At 53.1% G+C, this 13,473-nt stretch overlaps 1 protein-coding gene across 1 annotated transcript in view; it reads left to right on the top strand.

Annotated features, from left to right (window-relative positions):
* Positions 1–5,052: 5,052 nt before the first annotated feature.
* The window catches only part of STIM1 (stromal interaction molecule 1), a 60,384-nt gene continuing 51,963 nt past the window's right edge, over positions 5,053–13,473 (top strand). Inside the window, exon 1 of the mRNA XM_010008281.1 lies at positions 5,053–5,175. Coding sequence (XP_010006583.1) covers positions 5,128–5,175 — 48 coding nt within the window. The 5' untranslated portion in view covers positions 5,053–5,127. The remainder of the gene's footprint in view (positions 5,176–13,473) is intronic.

The raw sequence follows: 13,473 nt of genomic DNA, 5'->3' as shown, positions 1-13,473 counted from the left end.
GGCTTGGAGCAGCCTGGGCTGCTGGGAGGTGTCCCTGCCCATGCAGGGAGGGCACTGGATGGTGTTTAAGGTCCCTTCCCATCCAAACCATGCCGTGATTCTGTGAAATCCTCTCTGAAAGCCCCACGTTGGAGCTCTGGCCTGTCAGGGGGTGACGGGGCAGGTGAGGCCCATGGTTGCAGGGCAGTGGGTGCTGTGCCACAGGTCACAGGTTCCTGCCTTCCCCACCAGGGTGTTGTGTCCTGCCCCTGCACCTGCCAAGGAAGGAATTTTGCTGCCAAGGAAACAACTTCAAACAGAGCAGGACACGGGCAGGTGGTAAATCCCAGTTCTCCTTCACACGGTCACCTTTTATTTTTATTTTTTTTTTAGAGCAAACCCTGCTAGGGGTGAGTTTTCACTGGGGTTGTGGGTGAGCTGGGCCAGACGTGGAGCAGGGGCTGGGGGGGCTCTAGATAGTAAATGGTGTCCAGCTGTACAGTGGAAACTTGGAGTATAAAAATACTTGGGAGTATTTTCTGCCCGTGGAAGTGGCTGCTCTGGGAGCATCCTCAGGCTCTTGGCTTTGGGAATTCGAGCTGGAAAACACTGGTTGTTCTGCCCTTTTATTCCCTTCCTCGCCAGCCCTGCAGGAGCCCTTCATGCCCTGCTGCTTTCCTTCCCCTCCAGGGGGAATGGAAACCTGGGGTTTGTTCCTCACCCGATTAAAGCCTCTGTGAACAGGTATGAAGTTCCCTTTAGCTCTGTTTGAACTGAGCAGCAGTGGCAGGGGAGGAGCCCTGAGTGGGGCTGTTAAACCCAGGCCTAGTTTACATTAGTGAAATATGTAAACAATTCTTATCCCTCCAATGCAAGACTTTTTTTTTAATTATTATTATTTTGGCTGCTGTTTCAGTGTTTATAAAAGCAAGTTATGTAAATGACAGTTGTTGTAATCAAGCTCAGTCTGATCCTGCCCCCTTGGCTACTCTTGCTGCAGAGCTCAGGGCTGCTGGGGACACTGGGCTGTGGTGGCATCAGTGCAGCTTCACAGCATCATTACAGATAATGGGACCTTGGAGCAGAAAAGGAGAGAACCTGGGATCAAACAAACAGGATTCTCATTAGAGAGACTCTCCCACGAGAAAGGAAAAATCTGGAATCAAATACTGGGATGTTAGGGAGTCTCTGGAGCTGGCAGGGACCTCTGAAGATTGTCCTCTGCATCCCTGCTCAAGCAGAGTCACCCAGGGCTGGTTGTCCAGGGCTGTGTCCAGCTGAGATTTTTCTTTCTCCATGGATGGAGACTCCACAGCATGTCTGGGCAACCTCTTGACCACCCTTAGAGTGAAACTGTTGTTTCTGGAGGTTAAGCTGAGTTTCCTGTGTTCCAGTTCGTGTCACAGCCTCTTGTCTGTTTGGAGCTGACCAGGCAGTCAAAGCAGGAGAGGGGGCAGGACTGCGAAGTGTCACTGCCCCCAAGGTGTTTCCTAGCTTATGTCTTTCTGATCTGTTCAGAAAACCAACCCAAAGTGCTGTCCTTGTCCCATGGGGCTGTTGGAGAGAGTCCAGAGGAGGCCCCGGAGATGCTGGGAGGGCTGGAGCAGCTCTGGAGCCAGGCTGGGAGAGTTGGGGTGTTGAGCCTGGAGAAGAGAAGGCTCCAGGGAGAGCTGAGAGCAGCTTCCAGTGCCTGAAGGGTGTCCAGGAAAGCTGGGGAGGGGCTTGGGACAAGAGCAGGGAGCACCTTTAGTGGGGAGAGGGAGCCCCGAGGGTGAAGGCTGGTGGCTGAGGACAGAACAATGGCTGGAGAAGGGCTGTGGAGATGGCATGTGTTGATAGTGCCCAGGTTTGGAGGCCATCATCACCCTATCCGGGCTCCCCGGGGGAAGGAGAAGGGACGCTGTGTTCTGGCAGGAAGGACAGCCTGGAGCTATGGAGAGATGATGGTGGGGAGATAAAGAACGGGACTGGAGGCACAAAGGAGCAGGATGAGGAGACAAAAGACTCCTGATGGCTCAGAGTGGTGGGATTAAAGATGATGGTGGCAGCTCCGAGGGGTCCATGAGTCACAGCCCTAAATCCTGGTGTGTTCCCCAGCCTAAGAACAGCTTGGGACAGCTGATGAGGACCAGACAGCAGTTTTCTCTCTGTACAAGCCTCTGGACCATTCTGTGATCAGTGCAGGGTCTTCTGATTAAATCACTGGTGCCCTGATTCAGGGTTTTTCTGGCCTGGATACAAGTCACAAATTCCTCCCCATTTACTGCCTTGATTGCTGTGACTTGTGTGCTCTTATCAGCACAGACATCTCCTGATGGCTCCTTCAGCCCCTTTCACAGTCCTGCTGCACCCTGAGCCTTTGTCTTACAAACACTCCAGGGTTGTCCTCGGGCTCCCAAGAAATCTGGGCAAGGAGCCTTCAGATCCATGGATCTTGTGGCCAGAAGAGAGGACGGAGCACTGGGACAGCCCTGGGCTGGGGCTCCAGAGCTGGGTGGTTCTGAGAGTGTTAAGAAGAATAAAACCACTCTTGTTTTACAACAACATGCCCTTTCCTTCCTGGGATTTGCACTTGGCTGGAGCGTTGCTTCCTCCAGTGCTGTGACCACAGGCAGGGACTGGGAACAAGAGGATCATGGAGTATTTTGGGAGATACATTTTAGCCTGATTGAATTTTTCCTTCTGAAGTCAAGTCCAAAGGCAGCATAAATACAATGAGCATCCCGTGTTCCTGCACTGAGATCAGTGGGACAGATCATCCCAGAAAAGGCCCAGCCCAAGGGTCTTGCCCACAGGGGGATGGGCCCGACTTCTGGGACAACATTTCCCCAGTAACAGCTAAGAAGGCCTGGAGGGAACAAATTCCAGGAGAGGAAAACCAAAGCTGGTCAAGCCATTGTTGGGGCATCTAAAGATGTTGCAAATAACATTTCCAAGTTCCTCTCCCTTGCCAATTACAATCAAAAAAGAGGAAAACCTGCTTCCCCTGGTTGCTGTGGAGCCCCTGGATGATGTTGGGTGTGCTGGTCGCCCTGCCAGCTCCTGCTGCCCCGGGGGCAGGGGAGGGACCAAGGCTTCCTGGCCCACCCCACAAGGAGATGCTGACCTCCCCTCCTGAGCTCACACTCTGCTGCCACCAGGTTGTCCCCAGCTGCCACCTCCCTGGTGGGTGTTGCTGTCCCAGATGTTTTTCTCAGGTCCAACCGCAGAGGCTGTGAATCCAGTTGTGGAGTTGGAAAAGACTGTTGTAGTCATCCAGTCCAACTGTTCCCCCTGCCCTGCCAAGGCCACCACTGCCCCATGTCCCTCAGCACCACAGCTACAGGGCTTTGAAACCCCTCCAGGACATGGAGGTGTGTTACAAGTGTGTTCTTAAGCATCTCTGAAGTGCAGGGTGGCTGCACACGAGTGACGTGTTGAGCTGAGGTGTGTGGTGGGTTGGGTTGTTCTGTTCTTTCTTACCCAGTCCAGAAGGGCTGAGGTTTGGGTTTCTACCATGGAGTCTGGAAATCATAGAATCCCAGACTGGTGTGGGTTGGAGGGGACCTTAAAGCTCATCCATTCCCACCTGGGCAGGGACACCTTCCACTAGTCCAGGTTGCTCCAAGCCCCATCCAACCTGGCCTTCAATATTTCAGGGATGGGACAAATCCATCTCCTTTTCTTATAAGCTCATCTTACCTCAAAGGGATCATCTCAGAGTTTGCTCTGAGCTCATGCATAATTTATAGACTTTCCTTCTGCAGTTCCTCAGAGTTCATCCTGAACCCTCTTTGAGGTTTTAAATGTGAGACCTTCCTGCATGGAACTGGGCCAGGAGCTGTTAAACTGGTTGCACAGCAATCACCCCGGGATAATTCCTTTATCATTATCTGCTCACAGTGAATCTGATCCAGCCCCTGTGAAACAAAAAGGGTTTTTCTTCACACAGCCCAGCTGAGGAGCTCCCCATGGGAGCTGGTCTGAGTGCCTGGGTCTGTGCTTTAGTCTCTAGGGCTGCTCTGTGGTCATCGGGGTGAATCACAGGCCACCCTGCAGCAAAGGGCCCAACAGCCACGTTTGGTGCTTGTGTGGACTTGGGCACCCAGCGAAATTTAAAGTGTTAGTCTTGAAATGTAGAAAAATATGTGAAAACAAGCCAGAAAAATCCATTCCATAATCAGGAAGAAGGCAAACTTGTTTTAATTGACGTGTTGTATAAACATGGGACCCGCTCGCAAAACGTCCCAGTGGGAGGAGGAGCCAACACTAACAAACCCCAAGTGAGAAATGAGCCTCGTGAAACAGGAGGCAGAACTGGAGCTGTAGTTCCCTCTGTCCTGAAAACGGGCAGGAGAAGCCCTGGCCCTGAGACCTGCCCTGGGAGCACTGGGAGGCCAGGGCAGTGGAAGGGCTGGTGGACTTGGCCTGGGGAAGAGGCACCAGGCTGAGGCCACGACCAACGTGTTGGTGTTTGGGGTTTCACAGGGCTTGGTTGTTGGACATAACCCTGCTGGGAGTGACAGCACTGAGGGGTGGTCTGCACTGCTTAGCCAGGGCTTTCCAGACACAGGAATCCCAGACTGGTTTGTGTTGGAAGGACCTTAAAGCTCATCCAGTTCTAATCCCCCTGCCATGGGCAGGGACACCTCCCAGCAGCCCAGGCTGCTCCAAGCCCCATCCAACCTGCCCTTCAACACCCCCAGGGATGGGGCAGCCACAGCTTCCCTGGGCAACCTGGGCCAGGCTCTCCCCACCCTCACAGCCCAGAATTTCTCCCTCCCATCTCAGCTCCAGCTCCCTCTGCCAGCTGGAAACCCTTCCCCCTGCTCCCATCCCTCCCTGCCCTTGTCCCAAGCCCCTCCCCAGCTTTCCTGGAGCCCCTTCAGGCCCTGGAAGCTGCTCTCAGGTCTCCCTGGAGCCTTCTCTTCTCCAGGCTGAACACCCCAACTCTCCCAGCCTGGCTCCAGAGCTGCTCCAGCCCTCCCAGCATCTCCGGGGCCTCCTCTAGGAGGAGAGAAGCTTAGTGAGGAAGCCGTGGGTGGTGTTTCTGGCCAGGCTGCCTGACGTTGCTGTGTCCCCTCAGAGTTCTGCCGCATCGACAGGCCCCTGTGCCACGACGAGGACGAGCAGCTCAGCTTCGAGGCCGTTCGCAACATCCACAAGCAGATGGACGATGACGCCAACGGCAACGTGGACGTGGAGGAGAGCGACGAGGTGAGTGCTCGGCTGCCCCCCTGTCCCTCCCTGCAGCTCCCTGCCCAGAGAGGGCTGTTCCCCCCAGGAATGCTGACGTGGGTGCCTGAGGTTCAGGTGCACAAACTCGCTGCCTGTGTCTGCATCTGGAGCAGGGAGTGACGTGCCATCCTGGGCCAGGTTTGACCCATGGACGTTTCCATACCCTGCTCTAGAGTGTCTGCAGCTCTTCCTCTTCTGGGGGTTTCCAGCCACTTAGCATCTTGCTCCACACAAGGGATGATGGGTTTGTTTTAACACTGGAAGACAAGAGAATCTATTTATGTGCCTGTTACTCATCACTTCATTCCTTTCTCTTTTAATTGTGGGAAACGTGTCTGATTCTGGTGGAGCCTCTTTGGTCACTGCTGGGCAAAGCCCTGGGCTGCTGTGTCCTCATGGTGTGAGGTTCCCCATGTTCCCTCACCACCCAGGAGGAGACAGTGACAGCAAATCTGTGTGTAGTGCTGAAATGGCACAAATTTTTGTTGTCTTGGCCTTGGAGGTTTTAGTGAGGAGAAATAAAATTGTTGTTCTCTTACCTGATAGAAAGAAGTGACTGAGAAAAGGGAAAGCTCTTGGTTGGGGATGTTGCCTCAGTTGAGGTGGATGCTCACAAAGCTCTGCTCAAGGTGAGCAAAGTGCTTGAAGCTAAAGGAAAGAGGTGAAGGGATCTGGAGTGTTGTGTCCAGCTCTGGGGTCCCCAGCACAGGGAGGACACGGAGCTGTTGGAGAGAGGCCAGAGGAGGCCCCGGAGATGCTGGGAGGGCTGGAGCAGCTCTGGAGCCAGGCTGGGAGAGTTGGGGTGTTCAGCCTGGAGAAGAGAAGGCTCCTGAAAAAGAGAAGGAATTGTGTCTGAAGAGCAGTTAGGGAACTTTGCAGTTGTCAGCAGCTTCCCAGCAGGTTCTCCTGAGGAGGACAGAGATGATGGTGTTTCTGTTGATTAATGGAAAAGGCTTTTTTCTGTCACTTCTGTTAAATCCTGGGGCTGGGAAGTCTGCAGAGCTAGATTCCTGTGGAAGTCTTGGGATTTTATGATAGTTTGATTTGGAGAATTGTCCTAAATAGCTTCTTTCCTGCCATTTACCCACCCACTGAAGTGCTGCTGCCAGGCTGTGACCAACCCACCCAGCTCCCCTCAGCCCCACGTGCAGCCCAGCCCCAGGAGCTGCCACCAGAGACCTGTTCCAGCAGCAACCCCGAGGGGAGGGGGTGACTCTGGGATCTGAAAGGTCTTTTCCAACCTAAAACACCCCCGTGATGCTGGACCTGCAGGGACAAGCTCTTCCTCTGCTGAGCTCCAAACTTTTATTGAAGTGAAACTTCTGCTCTTGGCTTTGGAGCTGCTGGAGAAGGAATTTCAGTAGTTGTCCCTGGGGAGCCAGTGGCTGCCTGAGTACTGAGCATCTCTGCTTCCCAAGTCATCAGCTCTAACCCCCCTTGTGTCCCCTGGAGACATGTGGTCGTTCCTGTCTTTGGGGCTGGGGAGACACTCTTTGAAAGGATGGAAGAGGCTCAAATTTAAGCCTTTTTCTGCTCTTAAGGATGATCTTTGTACACTCATACCTGGGGAGCACACGTAGGGGATGGGCTGGTCTGGAATCATCATCAGAGTCATGGAATGGGTTGGGTTGGAAGGGACCTTAAAGATCATCCAGTCCCACCCCCTGCATGGGCAGGGACACCTCCCACCAGCCCAGGCTGCTGGTGGCCTTTTTGGCCACCTGGGCACACACTGGCTCATCTCCAGCTGGTGTTGACAAAACCCCCCAGGACTTTTTCTCCCAGGCACTTTCCAGCCACTCTGCCCCAAGGCTGGAGCACTGGGGGGGTTGGTGTAATTATAGAGTAAATCTTGTCCAGCGACTTCATGGTGTCCTCAAATCATTGTTGCATTTTCCTTTCTGGGAGTGAATTTTCAATGAAGTTTAAGATGCCATCAGTGACCTCGATTCAAACGTCCCTCTTGGGGGAAGCTTCTAATTAGTGATCTATTTCTGCTCCTCATGCTCACCCCAAAGGCAGCTCCAGCTGTTTGGGGGCAACTCTAGAGATGCAGGTTCATGCTGACAGGTCTCTCAGATGCTCTTAGCCTGGTTTCCTAAGGAGTCACAGCCACAGCATGATGAGGGTTGGAAGGCACCTCTGGAGACCATCCATCCAACCCCCCAGAGCAGGATCCCTCCAGCAGGTCCCACAGGAACCTCCAGAGGGGCTGGGATGTCTCCAGAGAAGGAGCCTCCACAGCCTCTCTGGGCAGCCTGGCCCAGGGCTCTGCCACCCTCCCAGGCAACAAGTTCCTCCTCATGTTCAGCCTGACCCTCCTGTGCTCCAGCTGGTGCCCATGGCCCCTTGGCCTGTCCCTGGGCACTGCTGAGAAGAGACTGGTCCCCCCCTCCTGACCCAGACCCTCCTCAGCCTGGAGGAGCCCCCCCCTCAGTCTCCTCCTCTCCAGCTGAGCAGCCCCAGCTCCCCCAGCCTTTCCTCCCAGGCAGATGCTCCAGCCCCTCAGCATCTTGGGGGCCCTGCCCTGGGCTCTCTCCAGTAGCTCCTTGTCCTTCATCAACTGGGGAGCCCAGAAACAAGGTTTATGGTATCTCAGGCAGTCCCTGGCTCTTCTCGTCTTCTGATCCCACTCCCTGGGGCCAGGAATGTTAGCAGGAAAGAGGCTTGAAAAGCAAAGTTTTCTCTAACTTTAATGAATATTGGTAGATTAGACAAAATCACAGAATAATGCAATAGTTTGGATTGGAAAAGACCTTTAAGATCCTCCAGCCCAACCGTTCCCCCAGCCCAGTCCAGGCCACCCCTGCCCCGTGTCCCTCAGCACCATCTCCAGGGCTTGGAAAACCCTCCAGGGATGGGGACTCCCCCCCTGCCCTGGGCAGCCTGGGCCAGGCCCTGACAACCCTTGCCAGGGAGAAATTGTTCCCCAGATCCAACCTCAACCTCCCCTGGCACAACTTGAGGCCGTTCCCTCTTGTCCTGTCGCTTGTTCCTGGGGAGCAGAGCCCGACCCCCCTGGCTCCAACCTCCTCTCAGCAGCTGCAGAGCCAGCAGGTCTCCCCTCAGCCTCCTTTGCTCCAGGCTGGACACCAGTTGTCAGGGTTAGACCTTGAGCCAAAACAGTTGGACAGGCCATCTTGAGAAGAATAGCAAGGTCTGCCTCACCACTGATTCCTTATGGGTAAGTACAACAAATATGACCAGGGCTGATCTGCACCAGAAGAGGTGACCACATGTTTGCATGATCAATTGTGCATTTTCTTTTTGCCACTCCCAGGGCTCCAAATACTCAGAGGAGTAAACTCTGCAGCTCCTTGGGTTTTTGTGCTGCTTCAAGGCAGCCTCCTCTCCTTGACATCATTTTCATGGGCTGTAAAATATCAGGAGACCTGGCAAGATGGCTGGAGCTCAGTGCATCTGATTAGAGCCAGAAAAAATTTACTTCAAGCAAAGTAACAACTCACTGGAAAATTCAATTCCATCCCAATAATAATTACAGCACACCAATAGACCTTCCTTTATTTATTTTTTGCTACATAGAGGATAGTGATGTTCACAACAAACTAGATTTCAATCCATCATAGTAAAACCCATCCTAAATCTAGACCAAGTTTAGCAGCTGGATTTAAAATTGCTGTAAATGAGACTTCACAGCTTCTGCAAGACTCACAGCAGAATCTATGCAGCCATCGAAGTTGGAATGAGTAAATCCATCACCCCCACAAATCAGAAGAGGTTGAGTATGAAGAATCATATGTCCCTGACAATTGGGAACAGCTTTTGTAACCTGAAAAAGAAAAGCACATGGGGAGGTGGGAAAAAAAATTATTTACCCGAATTTGATGCCAGAGGGTCCATATTCCTGAGAAATTCACCTGCAGACCAAGCACCCCTACTATTCCAGGTTGTAGGACCAAGCATTAATGGCTGAAGTACCAGAGTGAAATATTTATCTTCTGGAGTTCAAGAACTAGAATAAAGCTTTCATCTGTGTGGAAATTTAGAAACTTTGCAGCCCTATCCTGTCTTATTCTCAGCAGAAATAGCTGCCTGGCCCTAGACAGATGAGGCATGGCAGATCTCAAAGCCAGAAAGTATGAAGATACATGATGCCACATCAGCCAAGGTGGGCTTGCAAAAACCCCCCAGAGAGCCTCCAACATGAGTGGGGTGGCCAGGTGACCTCCCTGGATGGGAGCTGAGGTGAGCTTCAGAGTGACAAGTGTCAGGATGAGCTGCCCATACTTCACAATGCAATGCCTTGGGACATCCCACCCTGTCTCCAGCTCTGCCACGCTGGTCTCCTGCCCCATCTGAGTAGCACAGCACTTTTCAGACACTAACAGAGATACAATCAACACTTTCTTTGGAAGCAGCATGGGACTGGCTCTGAATAAGGTTGCTTTGATAAATATTGAATGTCGTTCTCCATGTGTGCATTATATTAATTTAAAATACCATCTCCCTGGCACTATACCCTCAATTAAACTTCTGCCTGTGGAGTGGCAGATCTTGAGCACTTCTCTGTAACATTTCAGGAAGTGAAGGGACCCTGCTCCGGCCAGCACCTGTTATTAGCCTGGAGCTACCCAGAACTCATGGGGAGAAGATGACTTTTTATATATTGTACCTCATGACAAACACCAGGCTATCATGCCATTTGCTGCCTTTTCCAAGTATGGATCAGCAGCGGAACACCCACATTTATGTTACTGGCTGCATTTTGTGTTACCAGCATGGTGGCATCTCTTTAAGGCAGGTAATTATCTGAAATTAATTTGTTGCCTGCTGCAACCCATCCTCGCTTATCTAACTTAGCAGAGTCCACCCATGTATGGTAGATCCAGACAGAGATGGTCTTTCTCAGACTCATTTTAGGTCAGTACTTAATTTATTCCTGAATTTTTCTTACAGATCAAGGTCACTGAGCATCAACAATGAAGAAAGTTTTAGCAGAAAAAGGCTTGTTGAGTGTACTTCCTTCCTGATTGAACAGGGCTCACTTGCTGCTGGCTGGACCAAACATCTCAGCCAGCATCCTTCCACCTGTGTGGCATGACTGTGCTCAGGGCAGCAGAGGCTCTCCCTCTAAGATATAGTGACTGGGGAAAGGATGGTGATTACTCCCCCTCCTTCAAGTTCTGTTGAGGGTGTTGTCCAACATAAATTCCAAACTACCCTCAGCTATCTAGGATCTTCATCCTTGAAGACTTCAAGACTCAGCTAGACAAAGCCATGGTGGAGGTCATCTAGTCACAGAGTCACAGAGAGTCACAGAGTGGGGGTTGGAAGGGACCTATGAAGATCATCTAGTCCAAATCTGTGCTAGAGCAGGGTTACCTACAACAGATCCCACAGGAACACATCTAGACAGGTCAGGAATGTCTCTAAAGAAGGAGCCTCCACAGCCTCTCTGGGCAGCCTGTCCCAGGGCTCTGTCACCCTCACACTAAATATGTTTTTCCTTATGTTTAACTTGAACCTCCTGTGCTCCAGCTTGTGCCCATTGCCCCTTGTCCTGCCACTGGGCACTGCTGGCAAGAGACTGGTCCCATCCTCCTGACACTCCCTGCAGATATTGATAATGTTGATGAGATCCCCCCTCAGTCTCCAGCCCCAGCTCTCCCAGCATTTCCTCACAGGGCAGGTGCTCCAGTCCCCTCAGCATCTTTCTGGCCCTGCCCTGGGCTCTCTCCAGTAGCTCCTTGTCCTTCATCAACTGGGGAGCCCAGAAACAAGGTTTATGGTATCTCAGGCAGTCCCTGGCTCTTCTCGTCTTCTGATCCCACTCCCTGGGGCCAGGAATGTTAGCAGGAAAGAGGCTTGAAAAGCAAAGTTTTCTCTAACTTTAATGAATATTGGTAGATTAGAAAAAATCACAGAATAATGCAATAGTTTGGATTGGAAAAGACCTTTAAGATCCTCCAGCCCAACCGTTCCCCCAGCCCAGTCCAGGCCACCCCTGCCCCGTGTCCCTCAGCACCATCTCCAGGGCTTGGAAACCCCTCCAGGGATGGGGACTCCCCCCCTGCCCTGGGCAGCCTGGGCCAGGCCCTGACAACCCTTGCCAGGGAGAAATTGTTCCCCAGATCCAACCTCAACCTCCCCTGGCACAACTTGAGGCCGTTCCCTCTTGTCCTGTCGCTTGTTCCTGGGGAGCAGAGCCCGACCCCCCTGGCTCCAACCTCCTCTCAGCAGCTGCAGAGCCAGCAGGTCTCCCCTCAGCCTCCTTTGCTCCAGGCTGGACACCCCCAGCTCCCTCAGCTGCTCCCAGCTCATCTCCTTCTTTTTTGGTGAAGGAGAATAGAGAAACCAGAGATCACCTGAGCTTGTGTGGCTCACAGGCTGTTGAGATGTTAAAGTTGGTGTGGTGATCAGGGGGTGGGGTGGTGACAGGGGGGGGATGTGGTGACAGGGGGATGATGCACAGGAAGCTCTTCAGTCCCTTGGTCCCTTTGGGCCCCTTGATACTGGCACAGTCATGAGTTGGGGCACGTGGGCACCTCTCACCCAGGTGCTTGGTGGTCTTCAGAAGGTTTGATGAGCAGAGATCCACAGATGTGGGAGGGACGTTGGAGTTTCTACAGATTAAAAAACCACGAGGAATAAAGCTCCAGAAAGTCCCACTTGGTGGAACCACTTGGTGTGAGCCTGTTTTGAACCTGGTGTGAAGCTGGTGTCAGCCACTGAGACACCAAGTGTGTCACAGCCAAGAAATGTGTCCAACTCAAACTCCTCACCCCTGGTGGGGAGGAGAAACACCTCCTGGTCATGGGGTTTGGCAGGAGGAGCATTGAAATGTAGGCCCCTGTGTTTAATGAGGTTATATAATCCCCAAATGGTTCTGGAGTTGTTTTTTCTGGAGGGGGAGGCTTTGGAGTGTGTGGGCCCCTGGCACTGCCCCTGGGGGTGGTCTGAGCTGCCCCTCTGGAGCTGGTCCTGGATGGGACCTCTGGAAGTGGTCTGGGTGGGACCTCTGCCTCTTGAGGTGGTCCTTAGTGGGACCTCTGCCTCTGGAGGTGCTCAGTGCAGGCCTCTAGAGATTGTCTTGGGCGAGGGCTCTGGAGGGGTCCTAGGTAGACCCTCTGGAAATGGTCCTGGGGTGCACATCTGGAGGCAGCCTGGTCAAACCCCTGCCCAGGCAGGACCACGCAGAGCTGGCTGCCCAGGACTCTTTGAGTTTTGGGTGTCTCCAGGGATGGGATCAGGAGGGTCTTTAAGTCTCTGAAGTTCTACTTTGCACTGGTTTGCAAGTGGGTCAGTGCTTTGGGGGGTGGTTCCTGGATCTGGTGTTTGAGACATCCAGGAGCCCCGTGGCTATTTCAGACCATGTGCATGAGCACACACAACACATCTGTTCCGTGTGTCACCTGAGTGTGTGACATCTGGGGGGAGTCCCTCCAGCAGAGCTGTGGAGCTTGGAAATTGTCCCTGCAGGAGCCCAGACGTGGTCTCTGAGGAGCACCCCGAGTCCTGCTGGTGTCAGGGACACAGGTTTGTCACAGTCTGTGCCCTGGGAATTCCCAGTGAATCCTGCTGGTTTGCAGCAGGTGGGGGCTGGAGACCTTGTGTTCAGCAGTAGCTGATGGAACAGGGCATAGAACCATGGAATTGTTTGGGTTGGAAAAGAACTTCAAGACCACCCAGCCCAACCCTTCCCCCAGCCCTGCCCAGGCCACCCCTGCCCCGTGTCCCTCAGCACCATCTCCAGGGCTTGGAAACCCCTCCAGGGATGGGGACTCCCCCCCTGCCCTGGGCAGCCTGGGCCAGGGCCTGACAACCCTTGCCAGGGAGAAATTGTTCCCCAGATCCAACCTCAGCCTCCCCTGGCACAACTTGAGGCCGTTCTCTCTTGTCCTGTCGCTTGTGCCTGGGGAGCAGAGCCCGACCCCCCTGGCTCCAACCTCCTCTCAGCAGCTGCAGAGCCAGCAGGTCTCCCCTCAGCACACGGGCACCATCCCTGCCCTGCTCCTGCTGCCCACCCTGGGGTGACACCAGCCAGGATGCTGGTGGCCTCCCTGGCCACCTGGGCACATACTGGGTCATCTCCATCTGCTGCTACAGAATCACAGAATTACAGAATCATTAAGTTTGGAAAAGACCTCTAAGGACATCAAGTCCAACCATCAACCCAACTCCACCATGGCCAATAAATACACTGTGTCCCAAAGTGAAAATTCTACGCAGTTTTTGAGCATTGCCAGCAATGCTGAGTTCACCACTTCCCTGGGCAACCAGGTCCTTTTCCACTGGGCACTTTCCAGCCACTCTTTC

This window comes from Chaetura pelagica, unplaced genomic scaffold (assembly GCF_000747805.2).
Source record: "Chaetura pelagica isolate M959 unplaced genomic scaffold, ChaPel_1.0 scaffold802, whole genome shotgun sequence".
Lineage (NCBI taxonomy): Eukaryota > Metazoa > Chordata > Aves > Apodiformes > Apodidae > Chaetura > Chaetura pelagica.
This window is presented reverse-complemented; position numbering and strand designations above follow the sequence as displayed.